This window comes from Brassica oleracea, chromosome C6 (assembly GCF_000695525.1).
Source record: "Brassica oleracea var. oleracea cultivar TO1000 chromosome C6, BOL, whole genome shotgun sequence".
Lineage (NCBI taxonomy): Eukaryota > Viridiplantae > Streptophyta > Magnoliopsida > Brassicales > Brassicaceae > Brassica > Brassica oleracea.
In genome coordinates, this window is record NC_027753.1 from 396052 (window position 1) to 415812 (window position 19761).

The 19761-nt window shown below is 38.0% G+C and overlaps 4 protein-coding genes and 1 long non-coding RNA gene across 7 annotated transcripts; 1 reads left to right on the forward strand and 4 right to left on the reverse strand.

Moving 5' to 3' along the window:
- The first annotated feature begins 571 nt into the window (after nt 1–571).
- Nucleotides 572–2045, forward strand: LOC106298466 (protein psi1-like). Of its 2 annotated transcripts, none has more exons than XM_013734603.1 (3): nt 572–872; nt 963–1360; nt 1443–2045. In XM_013734603.1, the coding sequence occupies exons 1-3, from the start codon at nt 663–665 to the stop codon at nt 1891–1893; spliced, it is 1059 nt and encodes a 352-aa protein (XP_013590057.1). In that variant the 5' UTR covers nt 572–662; the 3' UTR covers nt 1894–2045. The 2 variants fall into 2 exon arrangements, with proteins under 2 accessions (XP_013590057.1, XP_013590058.1); XM_013734604.1 differs by having other exon boundaries at nt 573–872; nt 975–1360.
- A 209-nt stretch (nt 2046–2254) lies between these two features.
- LOC106297068 (aldehyde dehydrogenase family 3 member H1-like) lies at nt 2255–4061 on the reverse strand. Of its 2 annotated transcripts, XM_013733353.1 has the most exons (5): nt 4005–4061; nt 3368–3705; nt 2837–2927; nt 2574–2723; nt 2255–2455 (listed from the first exon to the last, which is right to left on the reverse strand). In XM_013733353.1, coding segments are annotated over exons 2-5 (417 nt in total). In that variant the 5' UTR covers nt 3370–3705; nt 4005–4061; the 3' UTR covers nt 2255–2281. The 2 variants fall into 2 exon arrangements, 1 of the variants encoding a protein (XP_013588807.1); XR_001261381.1 differs by lacking the exons at nt 3368–3705; nt 4005–4061 and having other exon boundaries at nt 2574–2770; nt 2837–3107.
- A 5886-nt stretch (nt 4062–9947) lies between these two features.
- Nucleotides 9948–11864, reverse strand: LOC106297136. Its single transcript, XM_013733419.1, has 4 exons — nt 11350–11864; nt 11027–11153; nt 10464–10948; nt 9948–10239 (listed from the first exon to the last, which is right to left on the reverse strand). The coding sequence occupies exons 1-4, from the start codon at nt 11862–11864 to the stop codon at nt 9948–9950; spliced, it is 1419 nt and encodes a 472-aa protein (XP_013588873.1).
- A 1864-nt stretch (nt 11865–13728) lies between these two features.
- Nucleotides 13729–15172, reverse strand: LOC106297066. Its single transcript, XM_013733352.1, has 4 exons — nt 14940–15172; nt 14539–14871; nt 14109–14462; nt 13729–14005 (listed from the first exon to the last, which is right to left on the reverse strand). The coding sequence occupies exons 1-3, from the start codon at nt 14994–14996 to the stop codon at nt 14223–14225; spliced, it is 630 nt and encodes a 209-aa protein (XP_013588806.1). The 5' UTR covers nt 14997–15172; the 3' UTR covers nt 13729–14005; nt 14109–14222.
- A 29-nt stretch (nt 15173–15201) lies between these two features.
- On the reverse strand, nt 15202–15885 carry LOC106297070. Its single transcript, XR_001261383.1, has 3 exons — nt 15685–15885; nt 15514–15603; nt 15202–15431 (listed from the first exon to the last, which is right to left on the reverse strand). It is a non-coding gene; the product is annotated as an uncharacterized LOC106297070 (long non-coding RNA).
- Between the last annotated feature and the right edge of the window lie 3876 nt (nt 15886–19761).

Below are 19761 nucleotides of genomic sequence, written 5' to 3' on the forward strand. Positions count from 1 at the left end.
TGAATAATTCTTATATCTAAAACACCTAAAGAATCAAACTGAAGTGAAAACCGCGTAAAGGCTAGTACGTTTATTAAAAGTTAACTTGTTATTATATCTTGGATAGTCGTATTAGGTCATGTGCATCCGGGTTTTTTTAGAAGGGTTTTTACCCAAAAAATAGTGGTGGATCCCACCAAAACACAAAAAATCGGTAACAAAAAAACCATGTTAAGGAACGACTATTGTTGGGGTTTTGGACTGTTCGCGGATCCTACTGACACGTGGCAACCCGCGATTGGCGTATTTTTTAATTTTTTTTTTTTTTTTTAATTCAGAAAAAAAAAATATTTTTAAGAAATCCATTAAGGGTTTTATGGGATAAACATGATCTGAGGATAAGTATGACGACATCAACGAGTCATAATGAAACAGAAAGAACGAATCATCTTCTAATCAGATACGCGTTTCTATGGTAATTTAGCTAATTAGTAATTTTAGCTAATCAGATACGCGTTTCTTATCTCTGTTTTTCGTACCTGTTTCCGTCGAAGTCAAAATAACTTTTTTTTGTTTAAAAAAGGAAATTCTGGAAAAAGACAGTTACACAGAATATTTACACTGTCTGTCGCCAACAAATAAAACAAAACGTCTATTTTTCTCTCTCCTCTCTTTCGCCGTGAATGGCGACAACACAAGGGGTCGCTCAGCCTTCGACCAAGAAACGAAGCTTCCTCCTCCGTGATATCTTCAAAATTTGCCGATCAATCTCAAGCGTTTTGCCGCGTGAGAAGCCTAATCATAAACACGAACGAAAGCTACACACCGAATCCAAACGCCACGAAGATCACAAATCCAACGTCACTAACCAGCCAAACGCCTTCAATTTCCAGGTAATGATATTACAAGACACAACTTGTTCAAAGTATGGGTAGATGATGCAATAAGTTTATGGATTCCTATTATTAACATATATATGGTAGATATTTTCTCAGGAAGCCAAGGTTACTAAGGTGGAAGGTGTGAGTCTTTGCAAGGTTCGTAGCTACAATAGACTCAACAGCGTGGGACACAAGAAGCCATTATCTTTATCAAGAAGTTATAGCCACAACACAGCCGCGGTCAGGCAGGGTTCATCATGTATAGGGATGAGCAAAAGCAGCAGCAACAGGACGGATTCAGCTGGTTTTATGCGTACACTTAGGAGATCCACGACCACATCGCCTAGGAGCTTTGCAAACCCAATATTGTACTCGACCTCATCCGAAAAAGTGGCTAAACCTCAACCAACAGAGAAGAAACTAAGCTGCACGCTCGAGGAGCTATGCAACGGATGCACTAAGAAGATCAAGATCAAGAGAGATGTGACTACAACCTCAGGGTTTGTTTCTGTTTTTTGTTTTTGGGTATGTACGAGTCTTTTGGAACAAGAAGAGTAACTCAGCTTTAATGTTGTTGTGAAGGCAACTGAGCGAGGAGGAAGAGACGGTGGAAATAAAAGTGAAACCAGGATGGAAAGGAGGAACCAAAGTGACATTCGAAGGAAAAGGAAACGAAGCAATGGGGAGTTGTGTACCGGCTGATTTGACATTCATGATAGTTGAGAAAGAGCACGAGGTGTTTAAAAGAAAAGGTGACGACCTAGAAATGGCGGTGGAAGTCTCTCTTCTCGAAGCTTTGACGGGGTTTGAGCTCTGTGTCGCTTTACCTGATGGCGACAACATGAGTTTGAAGATTGAAGATGTTATTCACCCCGGATATGTTACAGTCATTCATGGCAAAGGGATGCCAAAACCAAAAGATAAAGGGAAGACGAGAGGAGATTTGAGAGTTCGGTTTCGGGCTAAGTTCCCGGAACAGCTTACAGATTCTCAAAGAGCAGAGATTCAGAGCATTCTTCAGAATGATTCTTGATCCTGGTTCTTTCTATCTTATTTATTTTTCTTTCTTTTCTAAGGGAGCTTTTAGGACATGGTTAATTATAGATTAAGAATCCAAAGACTCTTCAATTTTTTTTTTTGTAAAAATAAAGTTTAAATGAAGAAAAATCAGATTTCCATAATCAATTCTCAAACCTCTTATTCATCAGCATACATATATATCTTTAACAACCTAAGTTCATATCCGAAGAAAGTGAGCTTTCCTCTAGACTATATAATCTCAAATGGTTTATTCATCAACATACATGTATCTTTAACAACCAAATACATATATCTATAACTCATTGTCATCATCGATCCTTTTAAGATAAACCTAAAAGGACTTTGAATGTGTCCACTAGATATGCTGTTGACAAGAGCCTTTAACAGTCTAACTTTTTTCTAGAGTATGGTGGATACCTGATGGCTGAATCACCTAAAAAGCTTTTGAAGAGAACAGATTTCTTGTGACTGAATGCATCAAATGAGAATTTACCATGGTAAGAACCAATTCCACTTTCACCGACTCCTCCGAATGGCAATGTGGGAAGTGTAAACTGGACATATCAAATATATTCAGATGATGATAAAGCTTTAAATAGTAATATGATAAAACTGCTTATAAGTGAGATATATATATATATATATATATATATATGACTAGTGTTATCTTACATGAACAGCTGTGTCGTTAACTACTATGCTTCCAGCAGAAACTGTCTTGGCAAATCTCTCTTTCAGCTTGTGGTCTTTGGTAAACAAATACGCAGCAAGTGGCTTGGGTCGAGAATGAATCACGTGAAAACACTCTTTCAGGTTGTTGAGCTGTGCAGAACAAATGTGATCATTAGATATGCCTTTCGAAGCATAATCTGCCAAGGTATGTCACACATCAAATCCAAATTGATGAAGCAGAGTCTGTATTGAATGGCAAGTACCGTGAGGATTGGCAGGAGAGGGCCAAATATTTCTTCACTCATGATCAAAGAATCTAATGGCACGTCAAGCAAGATTGTTGGAGAAATTTTCCTGATTGATGAGACAAAAAGATTAGCATAAGGGAGAAATGATGAGAGGAACTCACATGTTTGTTAACATGAAGAAATAAATGACAAGCAGTTTTGTCACGAAGATCCACAGAAACCCATCCACAGGTTATCATTCACAGCAAGACATTTCCACATCAATCCATCCATGGCAACTTATCGATTCGACCATTAAAGACAATAACTTTGGAAGTTGTTCCTTGTCTCTTTACTCAAGAAACATGCATGTTGTCTTTATTTATTATTTCTTTTTGTCCAAATCTACATTAGTTTAAATATGTGTTGTAACCAGAAATTATATGTTAAGGTAATTATTCTCTCCTTCTCTCTCTCTTAAATATCTATATCTCCATCTCTCTCTCTCTCTCTCTCCTATTCTTCATTCTCCTGAAACTAAACTCCTACTACATCTCATATTCTTACATGGTATCAGAGATTGATACAGCCCCAGAAGCTAGGATGGTGAGATGGTCGATGATATGGTGATGGTTGAGAAATCGGTAGAGATGAAGGTGGTTGATGGATGAAATACTGTCCTTTCACGTTCAAGATAACCTGAAACAAAGGAAGAACAATGAGTTTATGAATGATAAGATAATAAAAGAAATAAAAAGGATAGAGGGATGGAATGGTTGATGGATAGAAGATTGATGATCAGTGGTGGAGATGGTGATGGATAGTTGATTGATTCTCTCAATCCGTGGGTGTTGATTGACTCTCTCAATCTGTGATCTTCAAGGCTCCTGAATCTCTCAATGAACCTATGAACCACGAATCAATAGGACAGCAAAGAATCACTCTTTGAATCCTAAAGACAATCGATTTTATTCAAAGATAAACTTAGATAAAAACAAAACAAACTTTTATGAATTCTTAAGATCGAGGGTGCCTACAAATGAAGGAATAGGAGAGCTTATATAATGCTCAGAAAGATCTAAACAAAACGTTCATAAAGTAAAAAGAAAGAAAACAAATCTCCAAAGACACAAAATCGGAAACTAGCCGTTGGAGTGATTGTGGGGATTTAGCTTGCAAAGGGTGAGCTTGAATAATCTTGAACCTGTATGGTTTTAAGGGATATCTGAGCTTCTTTGGAATCTTTTTTACTGCTTTGAAGGTGCTGATCACGTCCAGAAATGAATTGAGAAAAGAGCTATAAATAGATCCTCCTGATCATGTGGGCTTTGGTGCATGGTAAGAACTCTTCAACTCCTCCTGAATCACTGGATATACTTCTAAAATGCTTAGAAACCTCTCCTGGTCGCCACTGTTTGGTTAGACTAAGATGGAACCGGTGAGACTCTAAATTAGACAATTGAAGAACTGGGTTGACCGGTTTACGTAATTGCGCCATAACTCCATATTTCCGTGGACTTTTCTCCCCATTCTTGGCTTGCTGGAAATATATGAGATCCATCTTGAAGTCCATGCTTTGGTTTGGATCGTAAAGTTTCTTTATTGGGTTTGAAACAGCTCTAAACTCGGAACCTCGCAAATGGACAAGTTGGAAAACCTCCTGTTTGAAAAATTCATATCTTTCTGGTAAAGATAAATTTTGGGCGTATTCCAATTGGGCTGGTACTCTACTTGAGTGTAGAATCCATGAAAATTTATTTCATGGTGGAATCTCTCCGGGTTAGGAAGATATGGCATTTTCAGTGCACATACATAGGCTGGTTGAATAAGATGATGGCTTGACCTCAGGTTCAGCTGCTGATTTGATGACCGCATCAGAGCTCTAAGCTCCTGAACCTCACAAAAGATTCCATAAATATATTTCTTTCCCAAGGTAGAGGAGTATACCTTATTCTCTTGAACTCAAAAAAGCTTCAGCCATATCCGGAAATGATTCATCAAAGTCCAGTCTATCTCAAAACCAGTAGGAATAGTCTATTGTCCACTGGTCAAAAGAACTCAATCATGGTGTTGGTTCCAAAGTACAAGAAGGCTAATAAACAACATAAGAATCGCAATATGCGATGAAGAAGTGATTTGAATCTTGTCAGGAATGTAATCAAGGTGTTTTAGCATCCATCAATTCAAGGAAAACCATGTATTCATCTGTCATTGGTGGTTCAAATGAAAGAGGAACGTGGAGAAGTACTGATAGTGCAGCCAACACTGATGTTCCAGCGACCATGAGTAACCTACATTCCTTTATCAAGGCCTTTATCTCATCCAAGAATGCTGATACACACTCTCTTGACTCTAAACCTATCATTATGGCGTCAAGAGCAAGCCATCACATGATTAGTGATAGGAACTTGATTAGTGATGTCTAGCCTGCCTCAAGGAATGTTCTTATAGAAAACGGTGATAAGGTTAAGAAAGAAGGGATAGGGAACCTTAGGTTGTTTGATAGGGAATCAACTGCCTTGTATATGCCTCAGTTTACATCAAATCTGCTATCAGTGAGGAAGGCTACAGTTGATCTTAGTTGTCAGGTTGTCTTCAGACAAGATGAGGTTGAATTTCAAGACTTAAAGACAGGCCAGGTGATTGGAAAAGGGCACATTCACAACGATCTCTATCATATTCAGAAGACAGGTGTGGCTGGACCATCTACTTCTCACTGTTTGGCCAGTACCTCAAGCGGGGTTGATAGCACATTATGGCATGCTAGGCTGGGGTATCCTCATACCAGAGCCCTAAACCTGATGCTTTCAGGTGCAGTCTTCAAGAATGATGATTGTGAAGCTTACATATTGGGGAAGCATTCTAGAACAGTCTTCCCATAGTCTAGCATCATCTATAAAAAATGTTTTGACTTTGTTCACTCTAATGTATGAACTTCTCCATGTGTGTCCAGAGAGAACCACAAATATTTTGACACCTTCATTGATGAGAAGTCCAAATACACTTGGGTGGCACTGATTCAGTATAAGGACAGGGTGTTGGATGCTTTCAAGAATTTACAGACCCATATCTGCAACCATTTCAATGCCAAGATGAAAATTCTAAGGTCTGATAATGGTGGAGAGTATAAAAGTCAGGCATTCAAGCAATATCTTGCTCAACATGGGATTACTCACCATACAAGTTGTCTTTACACTCCTCAACAGAATGGAGTTGCTGAGAGGAAGAACATACACTTGATGGAGGTAGCAAGATCAATGATGTTCCACACCAATGTTCTAAAAACAATTCTGGAGTGATGTTGTGATGTTTGCTACTTATCTGATCATTAGGACTCCAACTAAAGTCTTCAACGACATGTCTCCATTCGAGGTCCTAAACAAGACCAAATCATCTTTGGACCACTTGCGTGTATTTGGGTGCCTCTGTTTTGTGTTGATACCAGGGGAGCAGATGAACAAGCTTGATGCTAAAAGCTCAAAGGCTATGTTCATTGGTTACTCTCCAACTCATAAGGGATATAAGTGCTATGATCCAGAGTCAAGAAGGGTTCTTGTCTCAAGAGATGTGAAGTTTTTGGAATCAAAAGGGTACTATGATGAGAAGAGTTGGGAAAGCCTTCAAGATCTCTCACAAGGGCCTTCAGATAGGACAAACAACTTGATAATTATTCTGGAAAGCTTAGGCATTAGCTAGCCTCAGACCAGTAGAGTTCCAAGAACTTCTCCAACCCCTCCTGTTGTTGATGAAGCTGCACCAAGTGTATAAACAGTCTATCCTGATCCTGAAGGGGGCAATGAACCTGAATCACAACAACAAGAACAACAAGAAGATGATTCAGTCGCAACACAAGATTAAGATGGAGCTAAATCTGATCAGTCTAGTGAAGATCAATGTAGTGGAGAACAAGGTCAGGAAGATGCAGTGATAGAAGAGTAACAGATTCAACATTTGAGAAGAAGCACTAAAGTGAAGAAGCCATCCAAGTGGGTCGACACAAAAGTATACTTCAACAGCAATACAGTGGCTCATCCTATCCAAGCAACATGTTCTTTGGCGAGTTACCCTCAAGAGCATTTAGTCTTTATCAACAATCTGGATCAAGAGTACATTCCAAAGACTTATGAAGAGGCAATGAAACTAGATGATTGGAGATATTCAGTTGGAGATGAAATCAATGCCATGATCAAGAATGATACTTGGTATGAAACTGAGCTTCCCAAAGGAAAGAAAACAGTAACAAGTCACCTTTTCTTCACCATCAAGTACCTATCTAATGGGAAACCAGAATGAAAGAAGACAAGACTAGTTGCAAGAGGATATATTCAAGTCTATGGAGAAGATTATCTGGATACCTTTGCACCAGTAGCTAAACTCCACACCATAAGGATTCTACTTTCCTTGGCAGTCAACTTGGAGTGAGATTTATGGCCATATGGATGTTAAGAATGCTTTTCTCCAGAGAGAATTGGAGGATGAGGTTTACATGAGGTCACCTCCTGGTATGGAAGACTTTGTTAAACCAGGGAATGTCTTTAGATTATAGAAAGCAATCTATGGATTAAAGTAGTCGCCAAGAGCTTGGTATCACAAATTAAGCACAACTCTCAATGGGCGAGGGTTTGTGAAATCAGAAGCTAATTATACTCTCTTCACCCTCATAAACAAACAAGGAATTGTGGTGATTCTGATCAATGTTGATGATATCATCATCACAGGAAGTGACAAGGAAGGTATCACCTCAACCAAAGCTTTTCTTAAGTCTACGTTTGATATTAAAGATTTGGATGAGCTAGAGTACTTTCTAGGGATAAAAATATGCCGCTCTAATGAGGGCCTTTTCTTAACTCAAAGAAAGTACACACTTGATCTGTTAAATGAGGCAGGAGAACTTGGAAGAAGAGTAGCCAAAACATCACTTGAAGAAGGGTACAAAGTCTTGTGTGAGGGGAGTTTGAGGATACACCATTTGGAGACTTCAAGCTCTATAGAAGAATGGTTAGAAATCTGATCTATCTAACCATTACAAGACCAGACATCTACTTTGCCGTAAACCAAGTCAGCCAACATATGCAATCTCCCAAGGTTCACCATTTGAATATGGTGGAGAGGATCATGAGATACCTAAGGTAAGCTCCTGGCCAAGATGTATGGATGAGATGCAACAAGAGCACAAAGATTGTGGGATACTGTGATGCAGATTTGGCTGGTGATAGGGTGGATAGGAGATCCACAACAGGCTACTGCACCTTCATTGGAGGCAACTTAGTTACTTGGAAGAGCAAGAAACAAAATGTGGTATCATGTTCAAGTGCTGAAGCAGAGTATAGAGCGATAAGGAAGCTTTAAAATGAAATCATTTGGATCAGAAACATGCTGAGAGATTTGGGCATAGAGACATCAACACCAATCACTAAGCACTGTGATAATCAAGCTGGTATACATATTGCCAGCAACTCAATTTTCCATTAAAAGACTAAAGACATTGAGGAAGATTGTCATAAGGTGAGACAAGCTGTGGAACAGAAGATTATTCTACCTTGTTACACAAGAAGTGAAGATCAACTGGCTGACATCTTCACAAAGACAGCCAACACCAAAGTCTGTGAGTTCATCCATTCCAAACTTGGACTCATAGACCTCACATATCATTGACACTACAGGAAATAAGGGTAGTAATAGCAGACGAAAAACGCTATGAGTTTTGTATAATAGCGCATCCTTAGCCGCTCTAACATCGCCCGTTATAATAGGTCTGACACTTTTAATAGCGGTTTTCGTTTATGCTATAGTTAATTATACAACAATAGCGTTATTGTTTATGCAATAGTTAATATTTATAATAGCGTTGTACAAATCTTATTAAAACTTATTAGTTTTTAAATTATCCAAAATTTAATTAATAATAATTACGAATTGATTTTTTTTAAATCTAATATTTATTTCAAATATTTGTAATTAAAAACAATTAAAATATAAAAAAATCCATTAAATATTTAATTATTCAAAAACCCATATAACAAATTTTCTTGTTCATACAAACCACAACACAAACATAAAAACTATCAATCTACCACTAATAAACCTTCACAATCATCCCTAACATAAACACTATCATCATTAGAAGCTTCATCACCTAGATCATCGACTTCTTGGACATGCAAAGGTGCACCACCTAAATCCCCTTCTGTTTCCAACTCATGATAACTTCTAGGTGGCATTCTCATAACAACATACCAATTTGAATTATCATCTTCCATAGAGTAGAAAACCTGTCTCGTTTGAGAAGGTAGAATGCATGAATCTTTCAAATAAGCTGCTTGGTTCATATGAAGGTTAACAAGAGTGAAGCCATCTTCATCCTTCACACCATTCCCTGTGTTGGCCCAGTTGCATCTAAACAGCGGCACTTTGAACATGTGATAGTCCGTAAGTAAAATCTCCTTTATCACTCCATAATATGTAAGCATATCAGCGACTTGTCTCATATCTCTAGTACTTGATCTACACATGCTAAATGCTTCATAAGTTACTCCACTGTTTTGTGTCTTCCGCTTGACCGCATCTGTATGAAACCGTTGCCCATTAATGATGAATCTTTTATGTGCTAAAGCAACATTTCTTGGTCCAAATGCCAACCACCTTATCTCCTTAGAATGACTATTTGTTGAGTCTGAATGAATCTGCTGCAGAAAATCAGAACATGATCATCAAGCTGAGGAACTTACAAAGGGATCAAAACACGATTATGAAGCTAACAATATGTACCACGAAAACCAATCATCAAGCTACAAGCTAACCAGTCAGCAAAATGCTCAAATTTGTATATGTTTCAAGCTACAAGCTAACCAGTCAGCAAAATGCTAAAATCTGTACATGTTTATCAAGCTACAAGCTAACCAGTCATCGAAATTCAAGCTAACCAGTCATAAAATTTGTAATCAAGAAAAGAAGATGGAGTTGGTAACCTTTTTCTTAAGCCATTGTGCAAAGTGCTCAGTATGGTTTTTTCACAACAAAGTTTCATTTCTAGCACATCGAGCATCAATAGTTTGTAACTCTTCCAAATGCATCATGATTTTTACATTAAACAACAACATATGAAAATGAAATTATAATTAAAAGTAGATGAAACATAAAGGATAACTTACTCAACAAAGGGATCCAAAGATGCCATGTTCATTAGCACATAGCGATGTGCAATGTCTCTATCTTTATTTGAAAGGGTAACCTCTATACCCGTCTGCAGAGGTCGGCCTTCAACCACAATTCTGTCAGCCTCAATATCTTCATTACGATATACTGCTTCTTGAACTGGTACTGAATCTTTAAGGAACTCTAAACAGAATGCAACGCATACTCCAACTAAATACCCCTCAGCCATACATGCTTCTGGCCTTGCATGATTCTTAACAAAAGCCTTTAGTGTTTTCATGTACCTATAACTCAGTCAAGAAATATGAATATTAGTCAAACATCATTGCAAGAAGTAAATATATTGAAGCAAATGAGAACATCAAAACTTTCAAAGGGATACATCCAGCGGAAGTGTACTGGTCCTCCCACACGTGCCTCTTTTGATAGATGTATTGGAAGGTAGAACATGATATAAAAAAGGGATAGAGGGAAGAAGCGCTCCAGTTGACACATTGTTTCCACAAACTCTGTCTTCATTGACATAAGTTTCTCCGGGTCAATGATGCGCTGACACAACCTGTTGAAGTAACTGCATAATCTATTTACGGCCATCCTAGGACCCCTATGTAACAACCCTCTTAATGCAGCCGGTAACAAGTTTTGTACTAGCACATGATGATCATGCAACTTTAAACTACCAATATTCGGAGGGTTAACTGAAACACCATTCGCAATATTACCACAATAACCATCAGGACCTCTAAACTTAGCTAACCTTTGGCAGAAAATGGTCTTCTCTTTTTTGGATAACCAATAAGCAGCTGGAGGTAAGTATGTTTTCTTTCCCCTCACCTCTGTGTGCAAGTTATTTCTGATTCCAATATCTTCTAAGTCTTTTCTTGCTTTCAACCCATCTTTTGACTTGGCACTTTGCATCAAGATAGACAATATAGCATCCGACACATTCTTTTCTACGTGCATAACATCAATATTGTGACGAACAGGCATATCCTAACACATTAAACAAGAAAATGTTAGGCATATTCGTGTACAACAATCAGATAATATAGTTCAATTACTCTACTTTACCTTCCAGTATGGTAGTTCAAAGAATATTGATCTCTTCTTCCACCGCAATAGATCATTTGATTCTTCACACTCTTCTTCTTGAACCATCTCATCATCTTCCAACTCTGGTCTTTTCCTCTCTTTTTTCCTTATTTAGAGGTCTTCCAAAATCATTCCTAAAAGCTTGTAGTGTCTCATATATCTCAGCGCCAATCTGTATCCTATTCGCAATCCCTTCCTCCATAGTGTTGTCAAACCAACCTTTTTTATATCTATAACGATGGCCAGGCGGTAGTCTCTTTCTATTTCCCATGTAGACAAACTTGCGGCTAAACTTAAGCTACCTAGAAGGTGTATCCTTTCCACATACATTGCAGGCTTGTTTCCCCTTCATTTTACATCCAGACAATGTTCCTAAGGCTGGATAGTCACTGATACTCCAAAGCAGCAAGGCTCTAAGTTTGAAATTCTCCTTCGCAAATGAGTCATACACTTCAATACCCTCCTCCCACAAATCTTTTAAATTGTCTATCCGTGGTTCTAGGTAAATATCTATGTTATTACCGGGAGCTGGTGGACCAGGGATCAACAAAGTCAACATTATATTCTCAGCCTTCATACACATAGTTGGAGGCATGTTATAGTTCACTAACAACACTGGCCATGTGATGTGATTGGTGTTTTGCATGGATAAAGGGTTCATCCCATCTGTAGAAATCTCAAGTCGAAGATTCCTTGGTTCAGCAGCAAAGTATGGCCATTTATCATTCACCTGTGCCCAAGAGATAGAATCAACGGGGTATCGCATTGTACCATCTTCAGTGGCATTGGTATGGTGCCAACACAGATCTTCAGCCATCCTTTTTGATCTAAACATCCTCCTAAATCTGTCCTTGATTGGAAAATATTTTAAGGACCTTTGCCGGAATCCCAACCTTTATCTCATTATTGTGCTTATCCTTTTCTCATCTTGAAACCTTGCATCTTGGACAGCTTTCTAGCTTCTCATACTCCTTCCTATATCGTATACAATCATTCTTGCAAGCATGAATATTGTCGTAGCCGAACCCAAATATCTTCAGAAATTTCTTGATTGCAGATAAACTCTTGGGAAGAACATTGTCTTCAGGTAGCATATCCTTAAGTAAAACCAACAGCTGATCAAAGTAGTTCTCCGACACACTACTTTTAACCTTGAATCTGTAAAGTCCCACTGGTTGCTGAAACCTTCGTGTGTTTGATACAATCCGAGTACAATGGAGTTTGAGCGTCTCTTAACTTTGTCCTAAATTCAGTTTCCTCTGGTGCTTCATCATGATCATTTGCCTGTACCCCATTGTCATTCGTCTGATTTGGACCACCTTCTTCCATAGAGAATGTTGTCTTAAACAAATCAAATGCCTCTGTTTCATATTAAAGACCACTGTCTTCTTCAGAATCTTTTTTTCACCATGAATACTCCAACAAGAACTCTTATACTTCTTATCCATACCCCTAATCACCAGATGCTCCATTATTTTATCTACTAACTGATGGCTTAGATTGCGGCAGTATCTACAAGGGCATAACATTTCATACAGATTTTCCAATCTTCTTGCTGACCAATTCACGAAATTAGTTTCTCCTTCTGAGTACTCGTGACTATTCCTACAAAAATCAGACAAAAGAAGTTAGCTCTCTTTTAATCGGTGAATACAAGTGAGCTCGAGAGATTATAGTTTATAACTTGGCAGCCAAATCCACGTTTTATCCATTTGCTTCCTTTCAATCGGCGAGATTCGTTGGTCAAATCACGATTCGTTGCTCGCGAGACAAAACACGATTTGTCCAGAAATTTATTCTAACCCTAACGACAAGAAGTGTTCTGATGAAATTAGACTCTAAACGATGAACGGCTCTGATGAAATCAGACTCTAAATGATGAACGGCTTTGATAATCTGTCTGCAATATTAGAGGTTATTCCTCATTGGCTCAGAAGAAGAACGGCTCAGATCGAAGTTGGCGAGACACATCCATTGGTGTATGATTGGTCACGTCTGCAATCTTGGAAGTTACTTCTCATTGGTTCAAAATTTAGATTTCGTTTAAAATCGGAAAATTACCATATAAAATAGGTTATTAAGCAAAAAAATTTAAAATTAATTTTTAAAAAGTTCAATATCAGTATTTCAAGTTTTCAAATATTATTTCTTATAAATAAAAAAAAATTAAATTAAAAACAAATATTAAGAAGTACTATCACAACAATCTAACTTATATGTTCATAAACACTAAGACTAAGTTGTATGTACAAAGTCTTCTATCACAAATTCTTATATGATTTTTTTTTTTAAATTAACAAGTGAGTTTTAAAAGATCACAATATCATATCTAAGACTTAGTTAGAAAGACTAATTACACTAAGACTTAGTTATGTGTACATGGTTTAGGATTGAAGAATTTCGGGTTTAGGGTTTAACTTTAGGGTTTAGGGTTGAACTTTGGGGTGTAGAGTTTTAATTTTAGGGGTTTACGGATATAATTTTCGAATTTTAGGGTTTAACTTTGGCTAAACTTTTGGACTTAAAATTTTACAGTGTATTACATAATAAGACATTTTATTACAGAAGCTTAACATAAAGTTTAAACTAGAAATACATAACCGATAATATAGTACATTGTTTTGGACTATATGGACTATAAGTCTTAACTAGAATTACAAAAACTTAGACATTTTTTTCACACGAACTTGAGTTTTTCATTTGGCCATGCCACAACTGAAACTATTGCATCAGATATGATTCAATCTTTCAATTTGGCCTCCAGACCTTTGCATTACCAATCTTAGCCACTTCAACCCAAAAGTTGCTTGCATTTGGACCTAGGGGTACAAAGTGGCACCACTCATTCGGATCCATCGAAGCTACTCTTCCTTCAGCTACCTTACGTCCAAAGTTGTTGCAATCTAAGAAAATACACTTCTGCCTTCGACTTTTGGTCGAACTAGTGCTGCATGGACTCTACAACTCAACGCAGATAATAGAAGCAAATTTCCAACATCAATGAAAGATCCAACATCAACAACAGACAAACAAATAAAATAACTTCATTTCAATTACATACCACTGCTTTTTTCTTGGCTAATTTCGAAGGTGATGCTATTTTCTTGGCTGCAGATTTAGTAGGTGTTGCATCTGTAACGGTAGTTGCCATGACTTCAACCTTTAGGACTGGCCATTAGATTTTCTCGTTATTTGCATCACCAATCAAAAACATATCATCGGTTGGCCTCCCCAAATATACCTTATCATTGAACACCTTCAGAACTTTAATACTAACAACATTGGGACCTATTGGTATATTGTTGACCATATCTTTGGATTTAGCTGAGCACACGAGACCTTCAGCAATAACTTCGTCCTCTTCATTGGTCAAATCATATATTTTGCATCTTCGAGATTCACCTTCCTTGGTTTGCTAAAATGTAAGAAGCTAAAGATTAGAGATAACACATCTGTTATTGTAGAAAGAAAACAAGATTAGAAAACCTTACCATGGATACATCTTCAAAAAAGATTGGATCCCTATCCAAAATCACTTTATCCATTGGCCAAGCTATTTTGTATCCTTCAGCTTCCTCAAGAGTTAAAACATCTGTTGTAGGCCTCCAGAGAGAAGCTTCTGAGCTTAGTGCACACTTAACAACGAGAGCCACTGCATTAGGAGCAATTGGTATACGACCAATTTTGTACTTCAGTTCAGCAGAGCAGAATTCTCCTTCACCGACAACAACATCTTCTGATTCAATCCAATCCAGTATTTGTACTGTCACTCCTTCTTTGAATCCACTACTAGTCTCAGATGTTTTAGCATCACCATTACTTTTCTGAGAGAAGGAAAAGGAAATCGTAAATTTCTTAAGACCAACTGACCAAATGTAATGAAAAGGATTACCTTCTTTCCAGCTAAGTCTCGGACCATGCCCTTTAACTCTTCAATCTCACTTTTCATTTCTGAAATCTTTGCGTCTCTTAATTGCAGAAATGCTAGCTTAGTAGCCGTAATCCCTCTACCAAACCCCCTAACTCGTCCAGGTTTGTCTCTTCCCAAAATCTTGCTTACAGCATCTTCTCACTCTTCTTCTCATTATTTCAGGTAAAATAAGAAATGTAGAAAAAATGCGGGTCCATGTAATTCCGCATGACCCGTTTCGGCCCATCCCGCAAAAGACCCAGTCCCGCAAAGACCCATCCCGCGAGGCCCGCAAATTTGCGGGCCTAAAAAACCTCATCCCAATACCGTACCGCGACAGTCCTTTATGGGCCAAGCCCGCGGTCCAGATCCATGATTGCCATCTCTATTCACAGGTCTACCATCAGCATGAGTGTGTCCCGCAGGCCATACCTTACTCCTTGTCACCTTACTTGGCTCTTTACTCTCTTTTTTCTACATAAAAAAACAGACATATCTCAATACCATTTTAATCTTACAAGATGTACAGTATATAGATGTTTGACTATTTTTTTACCATATCTTCAGCTAAACGAAGCTTTCCTTTGCGGCTGGTGGTGTGAGGAATCTGATTTTTTCTAATCTCTCTGTACTTGTTACTTATTTCCTACAATATAAATATGAGTGTGATTAAATCTATAAGACATGACCTATAAACAAGAAAGTTACTTAGTTGTAGATAACTAACCGTGAAAGTTGTGGTAGTCTTGCTCTTAACCCAACAGTTCCACACTTGAATGGATGGGATGTTGCTGGGTTTTAAATCTATTCTTTCAGCAGTAGTCTTTGCAGCACGTACTTGTGACACTAGCCTTGACTTCCCAGCCCTCCACAAATTTGCCAGCTGCTTGAAAATAACAGCTTTCTGTCACTCTTCTTGCAAGTTAAACCTCCCATGCATCACAATAAGCAAATGTCAAACATGTTTATAATTTCATCTTGCGGTTCAACAAAAAATATATATACGATAGTGTTACCTGAATTTCTTCCCACATTGTTGCTTTAGTCGCTGCATCAAGTAGTCTCCAATCAGAAAGTGTTACCGGAACATGTTCCCTCACAAGAGGACCAAGAAAAGACGATAGTGTTATTGTACCAGGTCCAATATGATCACCAAAGTCAGTGAATGTGACCGCAACCTTTTCATTAGGATTTTCAGCCACTCTACGCATATTTGTTGGTCCTCTTTTATTTTTTTTCTTTCACTTCATCCCCTGGTAGCTGAACTCCTTCAGTATAAGGAATCTCATCATCTTGAGCATTGCTAACTCCATCTTCTTCCATATTGAGAGCTTCTTCTTTGTTCTCTTTCTCATTGAGAACTCCATCTTCTACCATATTGTGAGCTTCTTCTTCATCCTCTTTCTGTTCTTGTCCAGTCAAACAAGCTTCTTCATCATCCTCTACCTCAGGATCTTCTTTATCACCTTCAGACATTGTCTTCTCAGCCTGAACAGCCTCATTGTCATTACCCTTATCTTCTTCCACAACACCACCATCTTCCGGTGTTACATCTTCTACCTCATCATGTCGCGATGTTACATCTTCTACCTCATCAGCTTGAGCAGCCAAACTCTTGATTCTACTACTTCTTCTTGTTGGCGTTAGAACTAAATTTCTTTTTTGGAGAAGCCACTTTCTTTGCTGCTCTTTTCTTCACTTTTAGTGTTGTCGCAGAAGAAACTTGCGGAGTTATATCTTCTACCTCCAGGCCTTTATTACGTCTACTCCGACGAGAACCACCAACTCGTCCTCTTCCTCTCGTCTTTGCCATTTCTCAAACTGATAAACAAAGAACATATTAATCAAAGTAAAATCAAAACCCAAAATCAAAATCAAAATTGAAACCGAACATCACAAAATTCGACATGCATGTTCACATAAACTAAGAATCGAAACACAAAATCAATATCAATATCCAAAATTACAAACTTTCACATGAATGTTCACACATGAATCAAAATCAAAACCCAAAATCAAAATCGAAACCGAACATCACAAACTTCGACAAAGATGTTCACACAAACTAAGAATCAAAACCTAAAATCAAAATCAATACCCAAAGTCACAAACTTTCACATGAATGTTCACACAAACCAAAAATACAAACCCATAATCAAAATCAAATGATTCATATATATCGATGAGATAAAACAAAGAAGCTACGACTGAATAAGATCATACCTATGAAGGTTCGATTCAAGAGCAATCTCTGGATTTTCTGAGAAACAATGACGAACGAAGGGTTTCGAGTCTAAGAACTCTCTGGATTCTTGATTTCGAGTCAAAGAAAGAAGTGAAGAAAGAGAGAGGAATCGAGGAGTATTAGGTATTTTTTGTCGGGTCAAAGACTAAAAAAAAAAAAATTTCATTTACGATAGCTATTAAATTTGGATATGCAATGGTAAGGCGCCTCCACTAAGTAACTTAACGCAGCTAAAACTTTTATTTTTCCAGCGATAAGAAACATAGCGTTTAAACGCTATTACAAAAGCCAGCGATGGTATACAATAGTAGAACTCTTATAAACGCTATCCTCTGATGCTATTAATATCCACATTTCCTGTAGTGTGATCCTCTTGCCATGAAGTGTTCTACTCTTTTTCCTTGGCTTGGTTTTTATCCCAAGTGGTTTTTCCTAGCTAAGGTTTTAATGAGGGAATGCTTGATGGTTTCCAAGCTTAACCAGTTCCTATGGTCAAGCTTGAGGGGGAGTGTTGACATGTAGAAATAAATGACAAGGAGTTTTGTCACGCAGATCCACAGAAACCCATCCACAGCTTATCATTCACAGTAAGACATTTCCACATCAGTCCATCCACGGTAACTTATCCATTCGACCATTAAAGACAATGTTTTTGGAAGTTGTTCCTTCTCTCTTTACTCAAGAAGCATGCATGCTGTCTTTATTTATTATTTCTTTTTGTCCAAATCTAGATTAGTTTAAATATGTATTGTAACCAGAAATTATATGTTAAGAAAATTATTCTCTCCTCTCTCTTAAATATCTATATCTCCATATCTCTCTCTCATGTTCTTCATGTTCTTCATTCTCTTGAAACTAAACTCCAACTACATCTCATATTCATACAAGGTTATCTCTGTTCTTTTGACCTCCATAGATGATTTTATCCGAAACTTCCTTCTCCTCTAACATTTTAGACAGGCGATCAAAGTGATTCAAGTTTACAATAAGTGACATATCTTTGGACTCCCTAAAATGCCTCCAATTCTTGCTTCAGGGCATCAATCTTGGGAAGAAGAGAAAAGAGAGAGTTTAAACACACAAGTGCATCAAGGATGTATCTTAAGTTCTTAAGCTTACCACTTTTGGAGCATATTCTTTTGTCGTCAGGATGTAGTCTGGAGAAATGCACGCTTGTCCATTGTTGCAGGCCCATTTGCCTGATATTATACGCCTGACGGTAATCTTAGACAAAAAGAACAATATGTATTTGGGAAGTTACATCCTCGAAACAAATAAAATTAATTGCACTGTAATGCACTAGGAAAAGGAGGAGAGTATTTCTTTTCTTTCAAATTGGTATCTGAGTCTATGACTGTAAGCTCAAGATTGTGCGCGTGTTCGAGCTGAGCTAAGAGTGTGTTACACAGTGCGGTGATTGTGTAACACAGTATGGCGAGTTTGTTACGAGTGGTACGTGTCACAAACTTATGGAAATAGAAGATATTGCTTGGACGTGAAGCAAAGAAGATCTTCTAGTTTGCAAGATTTTAGGAAATAAAATATTCTCTTTTTCGTGTGTACTTAATGAGATAATCTAAGAGAGTTTTAGGTTAAGCATTAAGAGAGAAAAAGCTAGAACAAGAGGTTTGTTCTTGTCGGCTACAAAGATCAAGTAACAAGTGTTTAGCTTGGGTCTCTGTGATTTAGAGATTAGAAACTGGTCTGTCGCTAGTCGTGTGTGACTGAGCATAAATCAGATTAAACAGATCTAGGGGATTGTTTAAAAGGTTTCTAATTTACAAGAAAGTGTTCTTGAAATCTCTTGTGTGTGAGTTATAATTTGGGTGTCTCTGAACTTTCATTTGGTATCAGAGCAGGAAGCCTCTGTGGTATCAAGTACTACTTACAGGTTGAGATCCTGCGGATTTCATGGACACCATGAAAGAACTCCTACACACTCACAAGCTTATTATGCTTGACAGTACCAACTTCGGTCACTGGAAGGTGAGGATGCAACACATCATCAGAGGAGTTGATGAAGATGCTTGGACGTCTGTAGAAGATGGTTGGAGTGCGCCTACTGTCATCATGGAAGATAAGACTGTCGGTCCAAAACCTAAAGATCAGTGGACTGATGGTGAGAAGAAAGCATCAAAATGAGAGATGTCAATCCAAGTCCCACATTGGAAGTTTAGACAAGAAGTGTCTAATATATAAAGAGATGTCTAACTCTAATTAGTACGAGGCCTTTTGGGAAGGAAACCAAAAGTAAATCCATGCGGGCTTGCCTCTAAGGCCCAAAGTGGACAATATCGTACTAATCAGATAATATAGAGTTGGACATGGGTTTAACAATCCCAACAATTGGTATCAGAGCAGGAAGCCTCTGTGGTATCAAGTACTACTTACAGGTTGAGATCCTGCGGATTTCATGGACACCATGAAAGAACTCCTACACACTCACAAGCTTATTATGCTTGACAGTACCAACTTCGGTCACTGGAAGGTGAGGATGCAACACATCATCAGAGGAGTTGATGAAGATGCTTGGACGTCTGTAGAAGATGGTTGGAGTGC